This window comes from Heptranchias perlo, chromosome 4 (assembly GCF_035084215.1).
Source record: "Heptranchias perlo isolate sHepPer1 chromosome 4, sHepPer1.hap1, whole genome shotgun sequence".
Taxonomy (NCBI): domain Eukaryota; kingdom Metazoa; phylum Chordata; class Chondrichthyes; order Hexanchiformes; family Hexanchidae; genus Heptranchias; species Heptranchias perlo.
Window position 1 is genome coordinate 34,102,531 of NC_090328.1, and position 24,350 is coordinate 34,126,880.

Genomic DNA, 24,350 nt, shown 5'->3' on the forward strand with positions numbered 1-24,350 from the left:
GATTGTCGTAAAAACCCATCTGGTTCACTAATGTCCTTTAGGGAAGGAAGCCTGCCGCCCTTACCCGGTCTGGCCTATATGTGACTCCAGACCCACAGCAATGTGGTTGATTCTTAATTGCCCTCTGAAATGGCCCAGCAAGCCACTCAGTTGTAAAATCTCGCTACGAAAAGACAGCACTGTGGGAGAACCGTCACCACACGGACTGCAGCGGTTCAAGAAGGCGGCTCACCACCACCTTCTCGAGGGCAATTAGGGATGGGCAATAAATGCCGGCCTTGCCAGCGACGCCCACATCCCGTGAACGAATTTTTAAAAAAAACAATCCACTACCCTAAACATTCACTCCCTTCACCACCGGCACACTGTGGCTGCAGTGTGTACCATCCACAGGATGCACTGCAGCAACTCGTCAAGGCTTCTTCGACAGCACCTCCCAAACCCGCGACCTCTACCACCTAGAAGGAGATGGGCAGCAGGCACATGGGAACAACACCACCTGCACGTTCCTCTCCAATTCACACACCATCCCAACTTGCAAATATATCGCCGCTCCTTCATCGTCGCTGGGTCAAAATCCTGGAATTCCCTACCTAACAGCACTGTGGGAGAACCTTCACCACACGGACTGCAGTGGTTTAATGGCGGCTCACCACCACCTTCTCGAGGACAATTTGGGATGGGCAATAAATGCTGGCCTTGCCAGCGACACCCACATCCCATGAACAAATAAAAAAAACATACTGGGTAAGAAAGGAGTCCTGTACACACTGTAAAATCTCTATTTCCCTTTCCCTACCTCTTGCCAATTTATTTGGGGGTAGTTGAAATCTCCCATGATTGTTAGTTGATGCTTTTTTACTCATTTCATAGGTTTGCCTACATATTTCTTCCTCCACTTCCCTTCCACTATTAAGTGGTCTGTCGAAAATACCTATTAACGTGTTTGATTCTTTTTTATCCTTTGTCTCAACCCATAGGGTTTCTTTTGTATCTTAATATTATTTACATCCCTTTTTTCTATTATCATTAAGTTGTCACTAATTAGTACAGCTACTCCATCTCTTCCCCCCCCCCTTCCGCAACCTTCTTCCTACTCTATCCTTTCTAAAAATGTTATATCCTGCATTATTTAACTGCCAGTACTGTTCTTTATTAAGCCATGTTTCAGCTATCCCCACTACATCTGGCTCCTCGCTATGAATTATTGCTTCCAGTTCCCCTGTTTTGTTTCGGATGCTGTGTACATTGCTGTACAGGCAATTTAATTTGTTTTTAATAATTGTTCCCCTCACTTTGTTTTTAAGTCATTTTGTACTTACGTTTTGTAACTGTATTTGTTCCCTGACTGTTTGTGTTACCCTTATTCCTTACCTTGGTCTGACCTTTACTCTCATCTTACTTCTTTTATCTTCAGACTTGTGTTATTTTCACCAGGTCCCTCCCCCCATCTTACTAGTTTAAAGTCCTAACCACAGCTCTATTTATCCTTTCTGCTCGGTCACTGGTCTCATTCTGGTTCAGGTGGAGCCCATCCCACCAGTACAGCTTCTTCCTGTCCCAGTACAGTGCCAGTGCCCCATGAAATGGCACCCCTCCTTCCCACAGCAATCTTGCAGTCATGTATTCACCTTCCTGATCTGTTTATCCCTGTGCTAATTAGCACGTGGTTCGGGTAGCAATCCCGAGATTACCACCCGTGAGGTCCTCTTTTTTAATTTAGTTCCTAACTTCTGATATTCTCTTAGGACCTCCTCTCTTTCCTTCCCTATGTCATTGGTCCCAACATGGACCACGACACCTGGATCTTCCCCCTCCCTTTCTAAGTTCTTCTCCATTGCTACAAGATATCCTTTACCTTTGCGCCAGGTACGCAACACATCCTTCTGGACTATCGGTCGCGACTGCAGAGGATGATATCTATCCCCCTAATTATCGAATTCCCAATGATTACAACCTTTCTATTCTGCTCTTCCCCTCCTTGGTCTGCCTCCTGCTTCCTGGTGCCATGGTTAATATTCTGGCTGTCCATCCCACAGCCTACATCCTTATCCTCACAGGTAGCAAGTACATTGTACCTGTTGGATAGGACCAATGTCTGTGGGACCTCCTCCTCTATCTCCCCTCAGTTCCCCATACCCTGCTGACTAACAGTCACACTCTCCCCTTCCTGTCCCTGTGCTTTCCTCTGAGGTGTGACTATACTCTGGAGAAAACTATCCAAAAATTCCTCCCTCTCCCTTATGTGTCGGAGTGTCTTTAACTTGCACTCTAGCTCAAAGACTCTGAGCCAGAGTGTCTCAAGGCAGAGACATTTCCTGCAGATGTGGCAATCCAGGACAGTCTCACTGTTCACAAACTTCCACATATCACAGTCCCAACACATAGCCTGCACTGGCATTTCTAGTTTTTAATTTATTTGTATTAATTTAGTTCTAGATATAATTACTTGAGATCTAGATTATATTAAGTAAATGGATTTAGCTTAATTTCAGATTAATTTGTAACTAATTAGCCTTGTTTTTTGTTTATTAACTTCTTTATTTTATTATCTCAACTCCTATTTATTATTTGTGTATACCAGATTTTAATTTAATGAAATTCACATCCCTTTAATGTTAGTATTCTCTATTTAGTTAATTTTAATTTTATCCCCTTAAATCTGATTAAACACGACTTAATTATATAATAAATTAAACACTTAGCTATAATTCCTCGGGTTCCACTGCTCCTCCCTCTGCTCCGACGGCACTTTTTCAGCTTCAGATTTTTCCCTGCATTTGTTTCACTGCCGCTCCACTCAGCCACTTCTCCTGCACTTTATAGTGCTCTGCTCAGCCACTTCTCCCACACTTTATAGTGCTCCTCTCATAACTTCTTTGCTTTTGTACTCTATGCCTCTATTTATTAAGCTAAGGATCCCATATGCTTTTTTAACAGCCTTATCAACTGGTCCTGCCACCTTCAAGGACTTATGTATGTAAACCGTCAGGTCTCTGTTCCTGCACCTCCTTTAAAATTGTACCATTTAATCTATTTTGCCTCTCATTCTTCCTACCAAAATGCATCACTTTACATTTCTCTGCATTAAATTTCATTTGTCTTGTGTCTGCCCTTGTCACCAAGTCTGTCTAAAGCCTCAAGTCTGCTACTATCCTCCTCACAGTTTACTACATTCCCAAGTTTTGTGTCATCCGCAAACTTTGAAATTATGCCCTGTACACCCAAGTCCAGGTTATTAATATATATCAAAAAGAGCAGTGGTCCTAACACAGACCCCAGGAGGACACCACTGTATACTTCCCTCCAGTCTGAAAAACAACTGTTCACCACTACTCTCTGTCCCTTAGCCCCATTATTGTCATTTTAATTGTTATCTTTGTATGAAATAAGCAACAGTTCAGAGTTTTATAGGAAAAGGTGGTTTGTTTTACCTCTCTGCCTAAAAGATATTGCGATAATATTAACAAAACTGCATAAAAAACATTCATCAGATTCAACCCAGGCTCTTCCTAATAACAGTACGGTGCCAAGGAGGTGGTTTGTTTGCAGGGGAGCAGCCTGTAATTTAATCTAGCAGACCAATAATCACCAGCTCGTATTAATGCTACCTCTACTGACCTTTTTTGATGTGGATACAACTAAGTCATTAAAAAATCCTCTTATAATCAGATTGCTGCTACACTACAAAACCACCAAAGACCAAAATCACACAAGTTGACAGCAGAAAGGTTACAGGCGTAGGGTGGGGATGGGAGACCAGTCTTAATAAATTCCACTCTAACTACTGGTCATATCTATCTCACAAATCATGAAGACAGATAAATTGAACAGTTAAGAACTCATACGTACTTTCTTTCTCACCGTTAGCGCCAGGCTATTGACAGGAGAAGTAGTAAGAGCTCAAAAAGCAACCAGAAGAAGAAAGTGTTGAGGTTCTAAGTATAAACTATTGAAAGCGGCACATAAACCACAATAGTATAATCCGTCTCCATCCAGATTGAGGCTGATGAGTCTAAGTCTGCCACTGGCGGCTGCACCCATATTCCAATCTGCACTATCATGGTTTGTCACAGTTATTGACCCGAGTTACACGTCACATTTTGTAGCTATTAAATAATTTTATTTTTTTAAAAAGCCAAACAAATGGTATTGGAAATTTAAATTTTATTTCACAAAGATTTATGGTATTTTGTTTAAGTCAGTTCTCCTGTCACAGCTGAAATCCGGATAATATTGTGTCTAATAAATAAATGCCTAGGTCACATCCTGAAGATTCCAAAGTTTGTCTTCTTTGTGGGTGCATTCAGTGCAGCACTAAGACTTAGACCCAACACCAGCCTTGTGTCAGCAGGGTCAATGATGCCATCATCCCACAGTCTGCAATGACAAGAAAAAAAATTACAAATAGTAAGCAGTAATAAATGGAAATTAAACACGAATGAGATTCAATCTCTGGAAATGTCAGAAGACAACCTCAAAAACCACTCTGAAAACCTCGACAATCTACACAATAATCAAATTAGATGCTACTAAACGTATTGGCACACCATGATCAGAAAATAATGTATATAAAAGTTACAACAGATAACAAGGAAAGCAGATCAGACAATAAAGACTGCTACACATTTTGTTTTTGCAATACTGGCAGAGGGACAAAAATGTTCACTGCGTATAAATTTACTTGCAAATATAAATCCTGCCCGCTCACTGTCAATAACAGTGCTTCAAGACATGCAATACTGTACAACATAAATTAATTTGATAAAGGCAGAATCCATATGGATAGGAAGTAAAATGGTACAAATCTCAGCATGTGACACATGCCACCAAATAGTGGCAAGGGAGTCTGACGAGTGAGGAGGGGGTAGTCTGGGGATCGAGCAAACTGGGGAAAGGCTTTAAAGCAATGTGGGGAGAGGGGGGGCAGAATCTGGCAGCATTTAGGGGTGCTGAGATCTGGCAGTATTGGGAGAAGTGGGGTTTAGCATCCTTGTGGGAGAGGAGGTCCAGGAGGATTGGACTCATATTGCCCATGGCCCAGTGCATTCCTGTCCATCAGCCTCTTCTCCAACCTGTCTGCAGTCCCTTTTCCACTCTCAGGTACCCCACCTTAATCACTTTCCCTGTAGTCAGCAGATCCTGTCCTTACATTCCTGCCATAAAGCATTTAATGGATACATCTTCCTTCTCCTGCACTCCTAGGAACATATATCAGGAAATTGAATGCCCCCACTCCATTGCTGTGCATGGTCTGGGACTGTGCAACTTCCCAGAATGTAAACAATCTTTTTTGCTTTCAAGAAAGAAACCACAATCAAATCTGCTGCCGTCACAGGTTCTGCCTATCTCTGAATGGTTCAGAACAGAAAAGCTGCAAATATTAGACATTACTTTCCTTAAACAGAAGCTTTGAGAATTCAATCTTCAATTTGCAAGTCTTTTAGAAAAAAACAAAGCAACTCAAATACACAAAGCAAAAGAGGACAGACCCTCATCAGGATGATGCAGACTGCTTACAGGGAAATTCTGTAAAGTGCACATGCTCAGAATGCACACTTAATGAATTGAAGCTCTCTCCAACTATTCCGAAGTAAAAATATTCAGTCAGAGCCCGGGTTTTTGACACAGGCGGAGGCCTTGCAGTAAAAACTTTAAGGAAGGCATTAAAAGACGCAAAATAATTCAATGGGTGAATTTAGCTATGTTACTGTGAAATATGTAGTTATTTTCTTTTCTTTAAAATCTTTTATTTTGCACATTAGAAATTTCAATTACTGAGAAAAAAAGAACACAATTTTTTCCAGAATGTATTTTCAGTGATTCATCATTCACTAACCGTGACAGGGGAACTTTATGCAAACACGAATGCTATTATAAAATATTTACAAAGGCAGTTTTTCAATGTTGACATAAAAGCCTTACCAAAAACCGTGACAAGACTAGGTAAGGTTTGTAGACAGGAGTGTGTACAAACAGACATAAGAGTTTTAGTAATGGATATAGATAATATATTTATTTAAATTAAAAGTCTTGTCAGGAGCTTCTTAGAGGCATCACACTTACTATTTCTCACATTCAGTCATGCCACTTTAGCATCACAGGAGACTTGCTAATACATCTAAGTCAAAATACTCGAGCTATTTTTGACTGTCATGATTGTGACACTTGGTACGTTGAAATCAATAGGTGATGCTGTAACTGCTCTTCTTATTTCCTCCAGTGGTGCGCTATTACCTCAAAAAACAATTATGAGAATAATTGTTTTTTGAATTGTAGCAGCATGGAAGTGGTGTACCCCAGGGGTCAATGCTGGGTTACTTTTGTTCTCTAAAAAGAGATGATTTGGATGTGGCATATCATCACAATTTGCTGATGACACAAAAGTAGGGAGTTTGGTAAACAGCGAGCAGAACTGTAAAAGATTCAGGAAGATAGATAGGTTAGTAGATACAAAAAAATAATAAAAAAGAGCAAACAGCATTTTGGGTTTTATAAATAGAAGCATAGAGTACATGACAAAAGAAGCAATGATACATTTGTACACGGCAATGGTCAGGCCACAGTTAATGTTTTGCAGTTTTGGATGTCCCATGATAGAAAGGACATTAAAACTATAGAAAAGATGTGCAGTGCAGATTCACGAGGAAGTACCACGATTGAGAAAATACAGTTATGAAGAAAGACATAAGAACTGGAACTATTTTCACAAGCATAGAGAAGGATAAGAGGAAATTTAATTAGTTTTTTTAAATTCTGAAGGGTTTTGTACAGTGAATGGGGAAAGACTATTTCTGTTTGGGGAGCCAGTTTTGAGGGGTTATAAATTTAAATATCTCAGAGAGGAGAGAGGTTAGGAGAAATTTCTGTATGCAGAGAACATGTAAGAAGGAATGCTTTGCCACAGGAAGTAACTGAAATCGAGACCACAGCATCCTTTAAGGAAAGAACAGAGAAACATTTAAAGGAGATGATGATACAAGGTTAACAGAAGAGAGCAGGGCAGTGGAATTAGATTTGGATTGCTCTAGCAAAGAGCCCTCATGCCCTCTCCGAGCTCATCTTGTCCATGAGACCCATCCCCTGCTCCCTTGATTCCATTCCTACTAAACTGCTGACCACCCAACTTCCCTTCCTGGCCCCCATTCCAGCTGACAATGTAAATTGTTCCCTCTCCTCAGGTACCGTTCACCGCCCTTTCAAAACCCACCCTTGACTGCTCTTTCCTGGCAGACTGCCGCCTAATCGCCAACCTCCCTTTCCTCCCCAAAGTCCTTGAATATGTTGTCACCTCCCAAATCTGTGCCATCTTTCCCATAACTCTATGTTTGAACATCTAGAATCAGGTTTCCATCACTGCCACAGCACTGAAACGGCTTTAATCAAAGTCACAAAGACATCCTCTGTGACTATGACCATTGTGCACTATCCCTCTTCGTCCTTCTCGCAGCCTTTGACATGATCGACCACACCATCCTACTCCCAAAGTCTCTCCAATGTTGTCCAGCTCAGTGGAACTGCCGTCTCTTGGCTCATCTCTTGCCTATCCAATCGTAGCCAGAACATCTCCAACAATGGCTTCTCTTCCCGCCCCCGCACTGTTATCTCTGGTGTTTCCCCAAGGATGTATCCTTGGCCCCATCCTCTTCCTCATTTACATGCTCCTTGGTGACATCATCTGAAGACATGGGGTCTAGTTCCACATGTACAGTGTTGACACCCAGCTCTACCCCTCCACCACCTCTCTCAACCCTACCACTGCCTCTGTGTTTCAGACTGTTTGTCTGATATCCAATCATGGAAAAGTCGTAATTCCTGCCAGTTAAACACTGGGAAGACCGAAACCATCATCATTGATCCCTGCCACAAAATCTGTAACCTAGCTCCCGATTGCATCCCCCTCCTCGGTCACAGCCTCAGGTTGAACTAGACTGTTTGCAACCTGGGCATCCTACTTGGCCCTTAGCTGAGCTACTGATTCCATATCTGCTCCATTACAAAGACTGCCAACTTCCACCTCTGTAACATCGCCCATCTCCGCCACTGCCTCAACCATTCTGCTGATGAAACTCTCATCCATGCTTTTGTCATCTCCAGACTAGACTATTTCAGTGCTCTCCTGGCCGGGTTCCCATCCTCCAATCTCCATAAACTTCAGCTCATCCAAAATTCTGCTGCCCATCTCCTATCCCGCACCAAGTTCCACTCACCCATCACCCTTGTGCTCACTGACTTACGTTGGCTTCTGGATGCCTAACACCTCATATTTAAAATTCTCATCCTCACATTTACATCCCTTTATGGTCTCACCTCTCCCTATCTCTGTAACTTTCTCCAGCCCTACAGCATTCCAACAACTGTGTTCCCCCAACTTTGGCCTCTTGTACATCCCCCCACTCCCATTGTTCCACCGTTGTGGCCGTACCTTTAGCAGTCTAGGTCCTACATTTTGGAATTCCCTCCCTAAACCTCTCCACCTCCCCCTCCTCTTAAAGATCCTCGCTAAAGCCCATCTCTTTGACCAAGCTTTTAGTCACACCACTTACTCTCTCCTTCTTTAGCTCAGGGTTGATTTTTTTCAGAAGCATCTTGGGATCTTAAAGGCAATGCAAGTTGCTGTTGTACAGGCACAATGGGCCATATGGCCTCCTTCTGAGCAGTAAACTTCTACAGTTCTAAGACGGTATGTTGTCATCACACATACCTAAACTCCAATGTAATTTGGCGAGAAGGAAATACTATTCTGGGACAAAAAGAGAACAATGAAATCAATTATCCAGATTTGATAGAAAGAAGTATGTGCTGTGAAATTAGGCTCTCACGGGGTTTTGTTTAATTTATAGAACTGGCATTGAGCATGAACTAATCCATATGTAGTCTGCTTCTTTACTTTTTCAGATGTATTGTGCATAGATTCCATTAAACACTCCATACAGCTTTTATAGCTGCTTGAATATCTAAGATCTTTCACAACATAAAAACAGCCCATCATGAATAGAGCTAATACCACTATAACTCAGGTACTGACTCACACAAATGTTCCGAAAATCTATTCCCAATGGTAATGATCCAGACAGACCTCTGAAGGCGGTAGAAGGAAATAAATTTAGTCTGGCATTTCATAATGAATGAAAGGGGAATAATTACTCAACATCTACAAAGTCATATTTATAAAGGGTTAAAAAAGAGTGGTTCAAAATATATCATATACTATGAAAGCAAAGCAAAGCACCTGGATCCTGAAACTATGCTAGCACTTTCACCTCCCCCTTCAAGTACTGTTTTTACACAATAATATAAAATTTGTCATAAAACTGTGGAAATTTAATGGCCCCTAAAATTAATGTCACATCATCAGTTTATTCCTTGCCAGGCACATTATATTACATCAATAAAAGATTACTACTAATCTTTGTGTAATAAATAAATGCTGGACACTACATTATCATGCATTGATCAGTGTATTTTGAGAGATTTCTGAAGCTCATTATCAGGTCATAACATAAATTGGACATGGAATTTCTCAACTCAGATTTAGTTTATTCTTCAATAAACCTCTAGTAATGACTATCAATTGCATGTAGTGCATGCACTGACTACCTATATATGCACATACACAGTCTAGCCTTAAAAATGCAGTACATTTCAGTGAAACTTTCTGCCTCTCAATTAAAAAGACTTCAAACTCTATTTTCCAGCAAACACCCCTATACGCTATTCAAAAAGGGAAGGAGAGAGAAAACAGGGAATTACAGACCAGTTAGCCTGACATCGGTCGTCAGAAAAATGCTGGAATCCATTATTAAGGAAGTGGCAACAGGGCACTTAGAAAATCATAATATGGTTAGGCAGAGTCAACATGGTTTTATGAAAGGAAAATTGTCTTTGACAAATTTATTCGAGTTTTTTGAGGATGTAACTAGCAAGGTAGATAAAGGAGAACCAGTGGATGTAATATATTTGGATTTTCAAAAGGCATTCGATAAGGTGCCACATATAAGGTTGTTACACAAGGTAAGGGCTCATGGGGTTGGGGGCAATATATTAGCTTGGATAGAGAATTGGTTAAAGGTCAGAAAACAGAGTAGGGATAGACGGGTCATTCTCAGGTTGGCAGACCGTAAATAGCGGGGTGCCGCATGGATTGGTGCTTGGGCCTCAGCTATTTACAATCTATATTAATGACTTAGATGAAGGGACCGAGTGTAACGTATCCAAGTTTGCTGACGATACAAAGCTAGGTGGGAAGGTAAGCTGTGAGGAAGACACAAAGAGTCTGCAAAGGGATATAGGCAAGAAGGTGGCAAATGGAGTATAATGTGGGGAAATGTGAGGTTATTCACTTTGGTAGGAAGAATAGAAAAACAGAATATTTTTTAAATGGTAAGAAACTATTAAATGTTGGTGTTCAGAGAGACTTGGGTGTCCTCGTAAAGAAACACAAAAAGTTAGTATGCAGGTACAGCACGCAATTAGGAAGGCAAATGGCATGTTAGCCTTTATTGCAAACGGGTTGGAATACAAGAGTAAGGATGTCTTACTTCAGTTGTACAGGGCATTGGTGACACCCCACCAGGAGTGCTGAGTACAGTTTTGGGCTCCTTATCTAAGGAAGGATATACTTGCCTTAGAAGCGGTGCAACGAAGGTTCACTAGATTGATTCCTGGGATGAGAGGGTTGTCATATGAAGAGAGGTTGAGTAGAATGGGCCTATACTCTCTGGAGTTTAGAAGAATGAGAATTGATCTCATTGAAACATATAAGATTATGAGGGGGCTTGACAGGGTAGATACTGAGAGATTGTTTCCCCTGGCTGGAGAGTCTAGGACTAGGGGACATAATTGCAGGATACAGGGTCAGCCATTCAAGACTGAGATGAGGAGGAATTTCTTCACGCAGAGGGTTGTGAATCTTTGGAATTCTCTACCCCAGAGGGCTATTGTAAACAATTTTACAACACCAAGTTATAGTCCAACAAATTTATTTTAAATTTCACAAGCTTTCGGAGGCTTCCTCCTTCCTCAGGTGAACATTCACCTGAGGAAAGAGGAAGCCTCCGAAAGCTTGTGAAATTTAAAATAAATTTGTTGGACTATAACTTGGTGTTGTAAAATTGTTTACAATTGTCAACCTCAGTCCATCACCGGCATCTCCACACCAGAGGGCTATGGATGCTGAGTCATTGAATATATTCAAGGCTGAGATGGATAGATTTTTGGACTCTGGGGGAATCAAGGGATATGGGGACTGGGCGGGAAAGTGGAGTTGAGGTCGAAGATCAGCTATTATCTGATTGAATTGCGAAGCAGGATTGAGGGGGCAGTATGGCTTACTCCCGCTCCTATTTCTTTTGTTCTTATACCCAGACATTTCAACTTTTTTTAAATATTTCATATTTCTCAGAGAAGCATGAGAAAATCTAGCTATTGTAACAGCATTGCTTAGGGAAAACTGACTACAAACTCTATGTGCAAACTCAAACAGGAGCATAGCCACTGACTTAGGGAGAACAGTGTTAATGTAGGGGAGTGTCCTGGTGTGGCTGCACAACGCACACCAGGGGCCACAACATCAAACCAGCCTGAACATGCCCCGGGGCTTGACACGGAAACAACTGGGAAATCTGCATCCTTTAGTATGGTTTTCTGCAGTTGGGCAGTTCCAGAGACGCTCCAAAACCAGTATGAAGTCACTTCCCTCAGAAATGCAACCCAGTGGTGTGACCATATGGCAGCCAAGCAGAGATGCAAACACAATTGGAGGGTTTTCATGCTGGGAATAAAACTGAAATGGCTTTCTAAAAAAAGAGTTAATCAAAATTATCCTGCGGCTAATATTTGTTTCTATAAAATGAAGCTGTGCTAAGAAGCTTCTTGCAATTAACATTGGAATTACAATGTTCCTCTTCTGAACTGTTGGGTCAAATCATTTCCAAGAAAAGAAAAATTAATGTCCCCATCAGGTGCTATAAACAGAACACTGCGTGCTTCCCAATTGTGAGATACAGCACAATGTTATGCTTAACGGAGCAGATGTGCATGATTGGATCAGGTTTATCACAAATGCCTAATTTTAAAAACTCCAATTGAAGATGAGGCCTTATTGATCTTTTAGATAAAGCACTGTCCTTTGACACACCATCAATTATGTTTTGATTAATCCACTAACACATCCTTTATACATTACTTTCTGTTAAATGTTAAAAACTTTTTTGGTTTCAAATTACTTCTCATAACCACTGAGGTTTAAGTCTAGTTTGAAAAATAAATGGTTATTATAAAGCTAGAACAATACTGAATTTATTTTAGGCTTTCTACAACGTTTGTATTCCCTAAAATTACATTAATTCTTAAATGTATTAAACAGCTTCTGAGTAGAATTAATCACATCTCTACTCATTAATTATGCATTGCAGGAGTTCTGACCAGGGAAAAAAAAGAGGAAAATAAAAATGAGTGAAATTACCTGAGTTAACATCATTGGTGTGATTGATTTTGACTTGGAATTGTTATTTTTCTTGATTTAAAGTAGATGGTGATTAATCGGCACTCGTCACCTACGTCTCCCAAAGAGACTTTTTGTAACATATTTTTGCACATGATTTTCTGCACATCAATATTAATTAAAACACACTGGAGACTGCATTTTGTACAATTTTCTCCAGGAGCAATTAAGATATGTACCTGGGCTCTTGGATTTTTGTTCGTAGAAATCTGGCAATATTAAAAATGTGGATGTAAATCCTTCTGTATGACTATATGCAAATTAAGACCTATAAAGAAGTCTTCAGACAGGTCTCATCAGCCTGAAATCCAGTAACAGATGTGGGTTTCTTTTAAAAGAGATCCAGTAACAGGAGGAGCCCCATTACAAAAATCGCTATTATTTTCACCTAGATGTACGTCCATAGCTTTTCCGATCAAAAGATCAATAATCAAGAGATTTACTTTCTCACAATGCTATACTTGTTTTAATTATTCAGACAAACTTTTGTGCACAAGATTCAAGATACCAGCACTGAGAAATGGAATACATTTCCATTTTGTGCACCCAGTGTCAGCAAGAAGCACTCCCACCACAGTGAGCTGTGGAGTACTCTCCACTCTACCCCAACAACATGCTTTAACCACAATGGAACACTTTCTACCCCACCAGTGTGATATTTCACTATATTTATAAATGACTTAGATGAAAGAATAGCTATATATCTAAGTTTGCTGATGACATCATGGGGGTGGTTTTAAAGAACGGGTGGGTTGGGGGCGGTTGGGAGTTGAAAATTGTTGTTTTTTTGGGTCGCAACCACAACATTTTCGGACTTTGCATTCCCAGTGGGAAGCTTGTACTTTTACGTGCCGACGTTAAACCTGGAAATAAAACCGGGTTGCAGTCACGACCCAAAAAACAACTATTTTCAACTCCCACACACCACCAACCCATTCTTGGGGTTTAAAATCCCTCCTCAAGTTAGGTTGCACAGTAAACAGTGTAGATGGGAGCAGAAAGTTGCAAAAGGACATTGATAGATTAAGTGAGCGGGCAAAACTGTGGCAGTTGTAGTTCAATACAAAACCCTGGTCAGACCGCACTTGGAGTACTGTGAGCAGTTCTGGGCACCGCACCTTCGGAAGGACATATTGGCCTTGGAGGGAGTGCAATGTAGGTTTACTCGAACGATACCCGGAATTCAAGGGTTAAGTTACGAGGAGAGATTACACAAATTGGGGTTCTATTCTCTAGAGTTTAGAAGGTTAAGGGGTGATCTGATCGAAGTTTATAAGATAATAAGGGGAACAGATAGGGTGGATAGAGAGAAACTATTTCCGCTGGTTGGGGATTTTAGGAGTAGAGGGTACAGTCTAAAAATTAGAGCCAGACCTTTCAGGAGTGAGATTAGAAAACATTTCTACACACAAAGGGTGGTAGAAGTTTGGAACTCTCTTCCGCAAACGGCAAGAGATACTAGCTCAATTGCTAAATTTAAATGTGAGATAGATAGCTTTTTGGCAATCAAAGGTATTAAGGGATATGGGCCAAAGGCAGGTATATGGAGTTAGATCACAGATCAGCCATGATCTTATCAAATGGCGGAGCAGGCACGAGGGGCTGAATGGCCTACTCCTGTTGCTAATGTGGGGAAATATGAGGTCATCCACTTTGGGCCTAAAAAAGATAGATCAGAGCATCTTCTAAATGACAAGAAGCTAAGAACTGTAGAGGAGCAGAAAGATTTAGTGGTCCAAGTACAGAAATCACTAAAAGCTAGGGGACAGGTACAAAAATAATTAGAAAGGCGAATGGAATGTTGGCCTTTATCTCAAGAGGGATGGAATGCAAAGGGGTGGAAGTTATGTTAGTTAAATAAAGTTCCGGTTAGACCCCATTTAGAGTACTGCATTCAGTTCTAGGCACCGCACCTCAGGAAAGATATATTGGCCACGGAGTGGGTGCAGAGCAGATTCACCAGAATGATACAGGGGCTAATAAGGTTAAATTATGAGGACAGGTTGCATAGACGAGGCTTGCATTCCCTTGAGTACAGAAGGTTAAGAAGTGATCTGATTGAGGTGTTTAAGATGACTAAAGGAATTGATATGGTAGAGAGAGAGAAACCATTTCCTCTAGTGGGGGAGTCCAGAACAAGAGCTAAAATTAGAGCTAGGCCCTTCAGGGGTGATGTCAGAGAAGCACTTCTTCACATAAAGGGTAGTGGAAATCTGGAACGCTCTCCCCTAAAAAGCTGTTGAGGCTAGGTCAATTGAAAATTTCAAAACTGAGATTGGGCCCATACCTATCGAGAACAAGATTGAGTGTCAAATTAAGACATAAGACACCTACAGGCAACATGATTCAAGTCCAGAGGTGAAAGGACAGCCAACCCACTGTACCATCTAATCTACTCCAACAGTCCCCATTTTCTATTGTAATCCCTAAACCACAAAATATTTAAAATAAAACAAGACCATGTATTTTCTTTATAATAGAATATGCAACATTTTAAAATTTAATCAAAATGTTCAACTTTCACAGACTACAAAGTGAAGAAAACAGATTTTTTTTATTTTAAAAAACTTTAGCATTGCCAAGAAAAAGTAGTTACTTAAGTTCACAACAGGAGAGTCAGCAAAGTAAATATTTAAAAGGCCAGCGGGTTCCAGTGTAATAGGATATTAATCAGAAAGTGTTTCCAATCCGACTCAGTACCTTCATAGAAATTTTTAGGATAAACATTGGAGGTCAATAGTTGGATGAAAGAAGGAAATGCATCAGTGACCCTTGATCACCCAGTTCCTGAAGAATCAATGCCACTAATAATTAATTCAAAGAAAAATTAGCCACAAAATGGAAGGATGGGTTGCAGAAGGCAATGTTTTTCTTTTGAGAAACCAAGGTGAAGGGCCAAAATCCACCTTCAACCAACTTTGGGTTTTAAAAGTCTGAACATTGTAGAAGGAAGGGAAGACTGACGGAGGTAGGGAGTTGCACAGTTTTGAGGTCTTAGGAAAGTATGAGTTAGAATAGGATTAAGTCAATTACTGGGTAGGATTTTGACATTGTCAACCAGTATAATTTGAAACTCTCTAATTGAAAATATTATCCACTTTGGATTGCGTTTTTAAAAAGAATCTTCCCTCATTTTTCCTGCTCTCTCTGTGGCACGTGCCATCTGTATTTTACAGGCTTCTTTCAATGTCTCTGCAAAATCAGTCACCAAAAATAAAATAAAACCATTTGCATGAACCTCACATACATGCTACAAAATTTAACAAGTACAAAGAATTGATTTCAAGGCTACAATTTCACCTTGGTGTTCAATGGGCGGTTATAAGCCACTTCAACTTAATCGTTGCAGTTTATGACATTTGAATCTCTCAATTAGATTTCCTACTTGTAAACACTGCACGCACCCAAATTTAGAATTATACTTAACAGGAGGTTTAATAGACAAATCAACTTCAAGTTGGACAACATAGGCCTGGATATATACATTTGATTATCTAAGTTCTGTTCTACAAAGGACTGATGACAATGCTGTGACGAAACACTTATATGCATTAGGGATCTTACTTTTATTAGCTGGAGAGTTCAAAAAGTTACATGCATGTGCTAGAAAACAAATTATTCCAGTGAAAATGGAAAACCGAAATGTAATGCAGCCAAACCAAACTGAAAAATGTCAATTTCTCTAACTTTATCTCGCAATCTTAAATGGTATTCCAGCTAGGAAATAAGAATGTAAGCCACCAATGAGCACATCAAACTGGACAGACACGGGGCGCTAAATTGGGCCGTGTAGCGCCTGTTGTTTCAGCGCTACATGACATCTCCGATATCCAAGATGGCATCTTGGATGCGCACGCACGTTTCCTGATATAGGAGTTAGCGCAGGCGCAGATAACGAACGCTGTAGAGTAGGGAGAAAATGGCTTCAGTGTGCAATGCTGATTTAAAGTGATAGAACATAAGAACATAAGAAATAGGAGCAGGAGTAGGCCAATCGGCCCCTCGAACCTGCTCCGCCATTCAATAAGATCATGGCTGATCTGATCCTAACCTCAAATCTAAATTCATGTCCAATTTCCTGCCCGCTCCCCGTAACCCCTAATTCCCTTTACTTCTAGGAAACTGTCTATTTCTGTTTTAAATTTATTTAATGATGTAGCTTCCACAGCTTCCTGGGGCAGCAAATTCCACAGACCTACTACCCTCTGAGTGAAGAAGGTTCTCCTCATCTCAGTTTTGAAAGAGCAGCCCCTTATTCTAAGATTATGCCACCTCATTCTAGTTTCACCCATCCTTGGGAACATCCTTACCGCATCCACCCGATCAAGCCCCTTCACAATCTTATATGTTTCAATAAGATCGCCTCTCATTCTTCTGAACTCCAATGAGTAGAGTCCCAATCTACTCAACCTCTCCTCATATGTCCGCCCCCTCATCCCCGGGATTAACCGAGTGAACCTTCTTTGTACTACCTCGAGAGCAAGTATGTCTTTTCTTAAGTATGGACACCAAAACTGTATGCAGTATTCCAGGTGCAGTCTCACCAATACCTTATATAACTGCAGCAATACCTCCCTGTTTTTATATTCTATCCCCCGAGCAATAAAAGCCAACATTCCGTTGGCCTTCTTGATCACCTGCTGCACCTGCATACTAACTTTTTGATTTTCTTGCACTAGAACCCCCAGATCCCTTTGTACTGCAGTACTTTCCAGTTTCTCGCCATTAAGATAATAACTTGCTCTCTGATTTTTCCTGCCAAAGTGCATAACCTCACATTTTCCAATATTGTAGTGCATCTGCCAAATCTCCGCCCACTCACCCAGCCTGTCTATATCCCCTTGTAGGTTTTTTATGTCCTCCTCACTCTCCACTTTCCCTCCCATCTTTGTATCATCTGCAAACTTTGATACGTTACACTCAGTCCCCTCCTCCAAATCGTTAATATAGATTGTAAAGAGTTGGGGACCCAGCACCGACCCCTGCGGAACACCACTGGCTACTGGTTGCCAGTCCGAGAATGAACCATTTATCCCAACTCTCTGCTTCCTGTTAGATAACCAATCCTCCACCCATGCCAGAATATTACCCCCAATCCAGTGATTCTTTATCTTGAGCAATAATCTTTTATATGGCACCTTGTTGAATGCCTTCTGGAAGTCTAAATACACTACATCCACTGGTTCCCTTTTATCCACCCTGTACGTTATGTCCTCAAAGAATTCAAGCAAATTTGTCAGACATGACTTCCCCTTCGTAAAGCCATGCTGACTTTGTCCTATTAAATTATGTTTATCCAAATGTTCCGCTACTGTCTCCTTAATAATAGACTCCAAAATTTTACCCACCACAGATGTTAGGCTAACTGGTCTATAATTTCCAGCCTTCTGCCTACTACCCTTTTTAAATAAGGGTGTTACATTTGATAGACACCATTTTGGGACTTAATGCTCAACTCAACGCACAGTCTTAACCCCGATCATCTGAACGTGTCTTAGAGTGCCTGGAGGACCCCCCACATGGTTTAAAGAGACAATGCAGGATTTACAGGTTAGTGGCTGGATTACTGCTTCTGGCTGCCGAGACATTTGTAACTGTTTTTGGAGGTCTTCTAGACTTCAATACTAGGACGCGGGGACATAGCCTAACATTTAGAGCCAGGACATGCAGCAGTGAAGTTAGGAAATGCTTCTACACGCAAAGGGTGGGAGATGTTTGGAATGCTTTTCTGCAGACGGCAGTTGATGCTAGCTTACTTGCGAATGTTAAATCTGAGATTGATAGATTTCTGTGAACCAAGGGTATTAATGGATATGGGGCTAAGACGGGTATATGGAATTAGGTCACAGGTCCACCATGATCTCATTGAATGGCGGAACAGGCTCGAGGGGCTAAATGCCACTGCCTCTTGATATGCGCCACCTTCTCCTGCAAGAAAGCAGGACGTGTGTCTGGGTGATGTGCCTATCATGGTTGAATAGCTGCCAGTGTGTGTGGCCTGTGAGTTGTGGGTGGGCGGCTTGAAACAGTGGTAATGTGTAAGGGTGAGAGGATGCATCTGATTGGAAGAGTTGAGTACTGGTGGAAAGAGTTTATTGGTATGTGGGTGATGGGGGGTGTAATGCGTGGTGCAGTTGGTAGGAGACCCACTTGACAGTTGACCTCACTCACCTTCACCACTCATGTCAAAGCACTGAACTTCTCCCTGCACTGTATCCATGTTCATGATGCTGTGCGCCTGGCGTTGACTTCGTCCTCCGCTGCCTCCCACTACCTTTTGAGTATACATCTGGAGGGCCTCTTGCCCCCCACTGCAGATATAGGATATCCCTCCTTCTGTCCACCTCTAGCACCCAAGGTCTCTAGTGCATCAGCAGAGAAACTTGATGCATGCACTCTCGCAGGCCTGGTACCAACTCAGATCGGCAGACTGGTGAAGTCTGGTGTGCAGATTGGAGGACATGGGATTTAGTAGTGCGCAACCTTTATTCAATGTTTTAACATAACTCATCAGTGTGTAAACATAGGGATGGGACCTGAATCTGTGTTTTACATGTGTGATGTCTGATCTCTGTTCAGACTCCATGCAGACAGTAGACTATTATTTTCAGCAAATAACAGTTACCAGCTACCTTTAAGAGATTTCTAAAACATCCTCCCTTTAAGAGATTGAGCTCCCACCCTGGAAAGTGCGAATTGCATTGATTCCACATGCAAGGCCTAGAAAGGAACACTGATTGCAGGTAAGTGCTCCCGTGGGTCCCAACTTGCGTCCTGCCTGCGCAGAGTCCGTCAGGTGCGTGGTGGTAGCGCCCAAAACGGACCCTTTTTGAATTTTTCCCCGATCGAGTCTACCCTTGTCATCTTATGTCTACACACATGGGTGGGGGAGAGGGGGAGGGAGAAGAAATGTAATTAATCTATCCACCTGTCTTCCAGAGTACGAATGAGCAAACAGCCTAGTAATAGCAACAAATGGAATTTACAAGATTTAGCAGAAAGGTCCTTGTTTTGTAATTTTGAGATAATCACTCTTTCATTACAGTCTACAAAGGAATTGGTGAAGGGAATAATGATTGCTCTAAGGCAGATTTCACTTTTGTTTTCAAGCTGACCCATCCCACAACAAAACTCATAAAATGCAATATTAAGTGCACTGAGTTAACCACTCAGGGACAACTATTCACAGATAACAGGTACCGAACATACTGCTTGAATCAAACGCCACCTTCTCCAAAACAAACAAACCTTTAGCAATAACTTTTGACAGGATACAGTAGCTGATCTAAATCAGCCAAAAACCTTTGGTAATAGCAAACTACTTTCATTTCAGGTGCTGACAGAAGATGACAAAGCATCTTTGTTTGCTCTGTCATCAGCTACATGGAGCCACCGTTGAGAGGATGACCACACATTAGTGGAGTCCCTAGCTCATTAGTGGAGTCCCTAGCTCATTAGTGGACATAACTGAGATCAAGCTATAAAAGTGATTAATCTATTATGCAGGGTAACTGCTAGCTTGTCAGACAGGTCGAAACAAGCTGAAACTTCACACTTGTCTAAAGGCTTCCTGTATTTTATTGTTTTTTTATGCTTTTCAAATGAGCATGAAACTTTCAATTTAACTGGTTTCCTCTGATAAAGCAACACACCAGGCACAATAAAAGTGAAGTTAAAATAAAGAATTGCAGTTGGTTAATCAATATCTGTCTTATACAGAAAATGAAAATAAGTACTGTATCAGTGAATATTCTAAAGTAAAGTAAGTTACAACCAAAGACATCTTATGCGCAATCTTACTTTATCTGGTCCATTTAAAGCGCACAGTATTGGTACTAGATATTTTTGTACCTGGCACTAGAGTAGTAAGGGCTGCCTTCTTCTTCAAACCTCCTGATGATTGGTTCCTTAAGAGCTGCTTCATCTGCCGCAGAGAACTACAGAAAAAATAGAAACACTGAACCAAACTGCATAATATGGGGTGATGCAACAGAGTGAAATATTAATAGCTGTGGTTGTCTGATTTCTTATTTCTTTTAATTACATAATGTTCCAGTTAAATCCAAGTAAACAGCAATTCCTGACTTCAAGTTTACATATGTGACTGAGTACTGGAAAATCACTATCCAGTCCACAAACCTCTAAACCAATCTCCATCACAACTCTTCTCGTCCTGCTCTATTGCATTGATGCTATAGCCATTGCTCCTGAAGTTTCCTTTCTTGTTCCTCCTAAGCTGCAAATAAATCATTCTTCACATCCTTGCTCCTCGTCTCCGCATCCTCCTCTTGTTAAAATGAAATGAAGTGAAGTGAAATCAAAACTCATCACACTATCGCCTATTAGAAATCATTCAAAACTGTGAGACTCCCTTAGCCTTGAAAGTAGTAAGAAACAAGTTACATGACCCCCAATTTTACCTTTTAAAAGGTTTATAGATACATGGATGAAAGGAGGTCCATACAAGTTATGGAGTTTTGCATTTTTGAGGTCCTGGATGAGCTACAATAACAGACTGCTCAATTAATCTTGATTTCACTTCATCTGAATGGAAAGACACGTACAACACAAAGTATATTTTTGCACCTGATTCATAAATGCCATCAATAGAATCAGAGAAAGGATACAGCACAGAAGGAGGCCATATGGCCCATCGAGTCCGCACAAGCTCTATGCAAGAGCAATCCAGATAGTCTCACTCCCCTGCCCTATCCCCATAGCCCTGCAAATTTTTTTCTTTCAAGTACTTATCCAGTTCCCTTTTGAAAGCCATGATTGAATCCGTCTCCACCACCCTCTTGGGTAGTGCATTTCAGATTCTAACCACTCAATGTGTGAAAAAGTTTTTCCTCAGGTCACTTTTGGTTCTTTTGCCAATCACCTTAAATCTATGTCCTCTGGTTCTTGATCCTTCCGCCAATGGGAACAGTTTCTCTCTATCTACTCTGTCTAGACAAGTTACATGACCCCCAATTTTACCTTTTAAAGGTTTATAGATAATACATGGATGAAAGGAGGTCCATTCATGATTTTGAATATCTCTATCAAATCTCCTCGCAACCGTCTCTGATCCAAGGAGAACAACCTCAGCTTCTCCAGTCTATCCACGTAACTGAAGTCCCTCATCCTTGGAATCATTCTAGTAAATCTCTTCTGCACCCTCTCTAAGGCCTTCACATCTTTCCTAAAGTGCGGTGCCCAGAACTGGACATAATACTCCAATTGTGGCCAAACCAGTGTTTTATAAAGGTTCAACATAACTTCCTCGCTTTTGTACTCTACGCCTCTATTTGTAAAGCCCAGGATCCCGTATGCTTTTTTAACTACTTTCTCAACCTGCCCTGCCACCTTCAACAATTTTAGAGTTGTGCCCTCTAGTTTATATTGCCTCTCCTCATTCTTCCTACCAAAATGTATCACTTCCCATTTTTCTGCGTTAAATTTCATCTGCCACGTGTCCTCCCATGCCACCAGCCTGTCTGTATCCTCTTGAAGTCTATCACTATTCTCCTCACTGTTTACTACCCTTCCAAGTTTTGTGTCATCTGCAAATTTTGAAATTGTGCCCTGTACACCTAAGTCCAAGTCATTAATATATATCAAGAAAAGTAATGGTCCCAGCACTGACCCCTGGGGAACACCACTGTACACCTCCCCCCAGTCCAAAAAACAACCGTTCACCACTACTCTCTGTCACTTAGCCAAGACTGTATCCATGTTGCTACTGCCCCCTTTAATCCATGGGCCGCAATCTTGATGATAAGCCTACCATGTGGCACTTTATCAAACGCCTTTTGAAAATCCACATACACCACATCAACCCTCTCTGTTACCTCATCAAAAAACTCTATCAGGTTAGTTAAACACGATTTGCCTTTAACAAATCCATACTGGCTTTCCCTAATCAATCAACACTCATCCAAGTAACTGTTAATTCTGTCCCGGATTATCATTTCCAAAAGTTTCCCCACCACTGAAGTTAAACTGACTGGCCTATAGTTGCTGGGTTTATCCTTACACCCTTTTTTGAACAAGGGTGTAACATTTGCAATTCTCCAGTCCTCTGGCACCACCCCCGAATCTACAGATGTTTGGAAGATTATGGCCAGTACCTCCGCAATTTCCACCTTTACGTCCCTCAGCAATCTAGGTTGCATCCCATCCGGACCAGGTGACTTATCTACTTTAAGTACAGCTAGCCTTTCCAGTACCTCTTTGTCAATTTTTAGCCCATTCAGTATCTCAATTTTGTATCCAGTACTTTGACTACTATCAGCTTGGCTCAGCTGGTAGTACTCTGACTTCTGAGTCAGAGGTCTGTGAATTCAAGCTACACTCTTACAGATAACATAATCTAGACTGACCCTCAGTGCTGCATTGTCAGAGACATTGGGCATGATTTTAGCTCGGAGCTGAGAACCCAGCGCGTCTGTAGATAATCGTGTGGGGAACCCGGAAGCCAAATCGCAACTCAATTGAAGATAAGTACTTGTGCATCCGGGTTTCCCATGCGCCAGGCAGTGACAGGCTAGCTGCTTATCGGAAGGGAAAGGAGCCGCAAATCGAAGAGGGGAGAGGGATCGATCATGGGGCATGGAAGAAATTGGAGTGAGGGTCGTGGACGACATTGGGTGGGCCTTGGAGAAGAGTGGGGGGGGGGGGGTGGGGGTGGTCGGCCAATCACGTCTGTTGAGCTTGTTGGGCCTGGATGAAGCATACCTGCTGCTCATGGCCCACAAGCAGTGCAGTAAAGGCATTCATCTCATGGATCCGGCCTTTCCCACCTGCTTTCACCTGACATGAATCGAAATCGATGGGAAACCCGAACAGGTAAGGTTAAATTTGTTTGACATCTCTAACACAAAAAATTAAGTGCCTCATATATCGCAATGAGGTACATTACCTCTTTAAATAATCGGCCCACCGACTTCAAGTGGGGGGCGGGACTTCTGGGTTTCAGTTGCGTGCACGTGCATCTCAACGTGCCTGGGTTAAACCCGGAAGTGGGGGCACTGGAGCCGGGATGCAGTCCTGCTCCAAAAATCAACGATTTCTACTGCCCATCCACCCCCAACCCACCCGTTCTAGGTTAGAATTACTCCCATTGTCTTTTGGGTGAGGTTTTAAACTGAGGCCCCACATGTCTGTGCAGGTGGATGTAAAGATCGCACGGCACTCTTTCAAAGAAGAGCAAAGAGCTAACCTGGTGTCCTAGCCGACATTCATTCCTCAACCAACACCATCAAAAACCAGATTATCTGGTCATTCATCTTACTGTTGCTACTAGGGTCGTGTTGTGCATAAATTGGCTGCCATATTTGTCTTCAAATAAATGACTTCAGAAGTAATTCATTGACTGTGATGTGCTTTGGGATGTCTGAGAATGTGAGAGGTGCTATATAAATGCAGGCAATTCTTTCTATTATATTGTTTCTTGTGATTGTGAATTGAATTGATTGGTTAATCACTCTAATTTCAAAACTAATGTGCATTTTCATTCAGTTTTAATGAGCACCATTGGAAGTGATGGAGTTACTTATAAACTTCCTAACTTTTCCCTTTTGCCAAGAGAGTTTTTGTCTCTCTCAAGTGGTGCCTGGGCGCTATTTAATTCCCCAACCCAAGCACATGAAAATTGTGTTTCATTCGTTTCTAGGGTAAAGATAACGGGGTAAATTTTAACCCCACGAACGGGTGGGTTAGGGGGCGGGTGTAATTGTAGAAATGTAAAACCCAACCTGCCTATTTCCAGTTTTAATAGAGACAGGTCGAGGGGCGGGCAACCAACCTCCTCTCGGGAGGCAGGTGGGTCAGTAAAATCTTTTAAGGAGGCTGCGGCCAACAT

At 41.5% G+C, this 24,350-nt stretch overlaps 1 protein-coding gene across 1 annotated transcript in view; it reads right to left on the reverse strand.

The window, feature by feature from the left end:
* Nucleotides 1-4,150: 4,150 nt before the first annotated feature.
* Nucleotides 4,151-24,350, reverse strand: part of mccc2 (methylcrotonyl-CoA carboxylase subunit 2) — an 81,260-nt gene continuing 61,060 nt past the window's right edge. The window contains exons 16-17 of the mRNA XM_067982756.1: nucleotides 20,357-20,442; nucleotides 4,151-4,380 (exon numbers count right to left, since the gene is read on the reverse strand). Coding sequence (XP_067838857.1) covers nucleotides 4,263-4,380; nucleotides 20,357-20,442 — 204 coding nt within the window. The 3' untranslated portion in view covers nucleotides 4,151-4,262. The remainder of the gene's footprint in view (nucleotides 4,381-20,356; nucleotides 20,443-24,350) is intronic.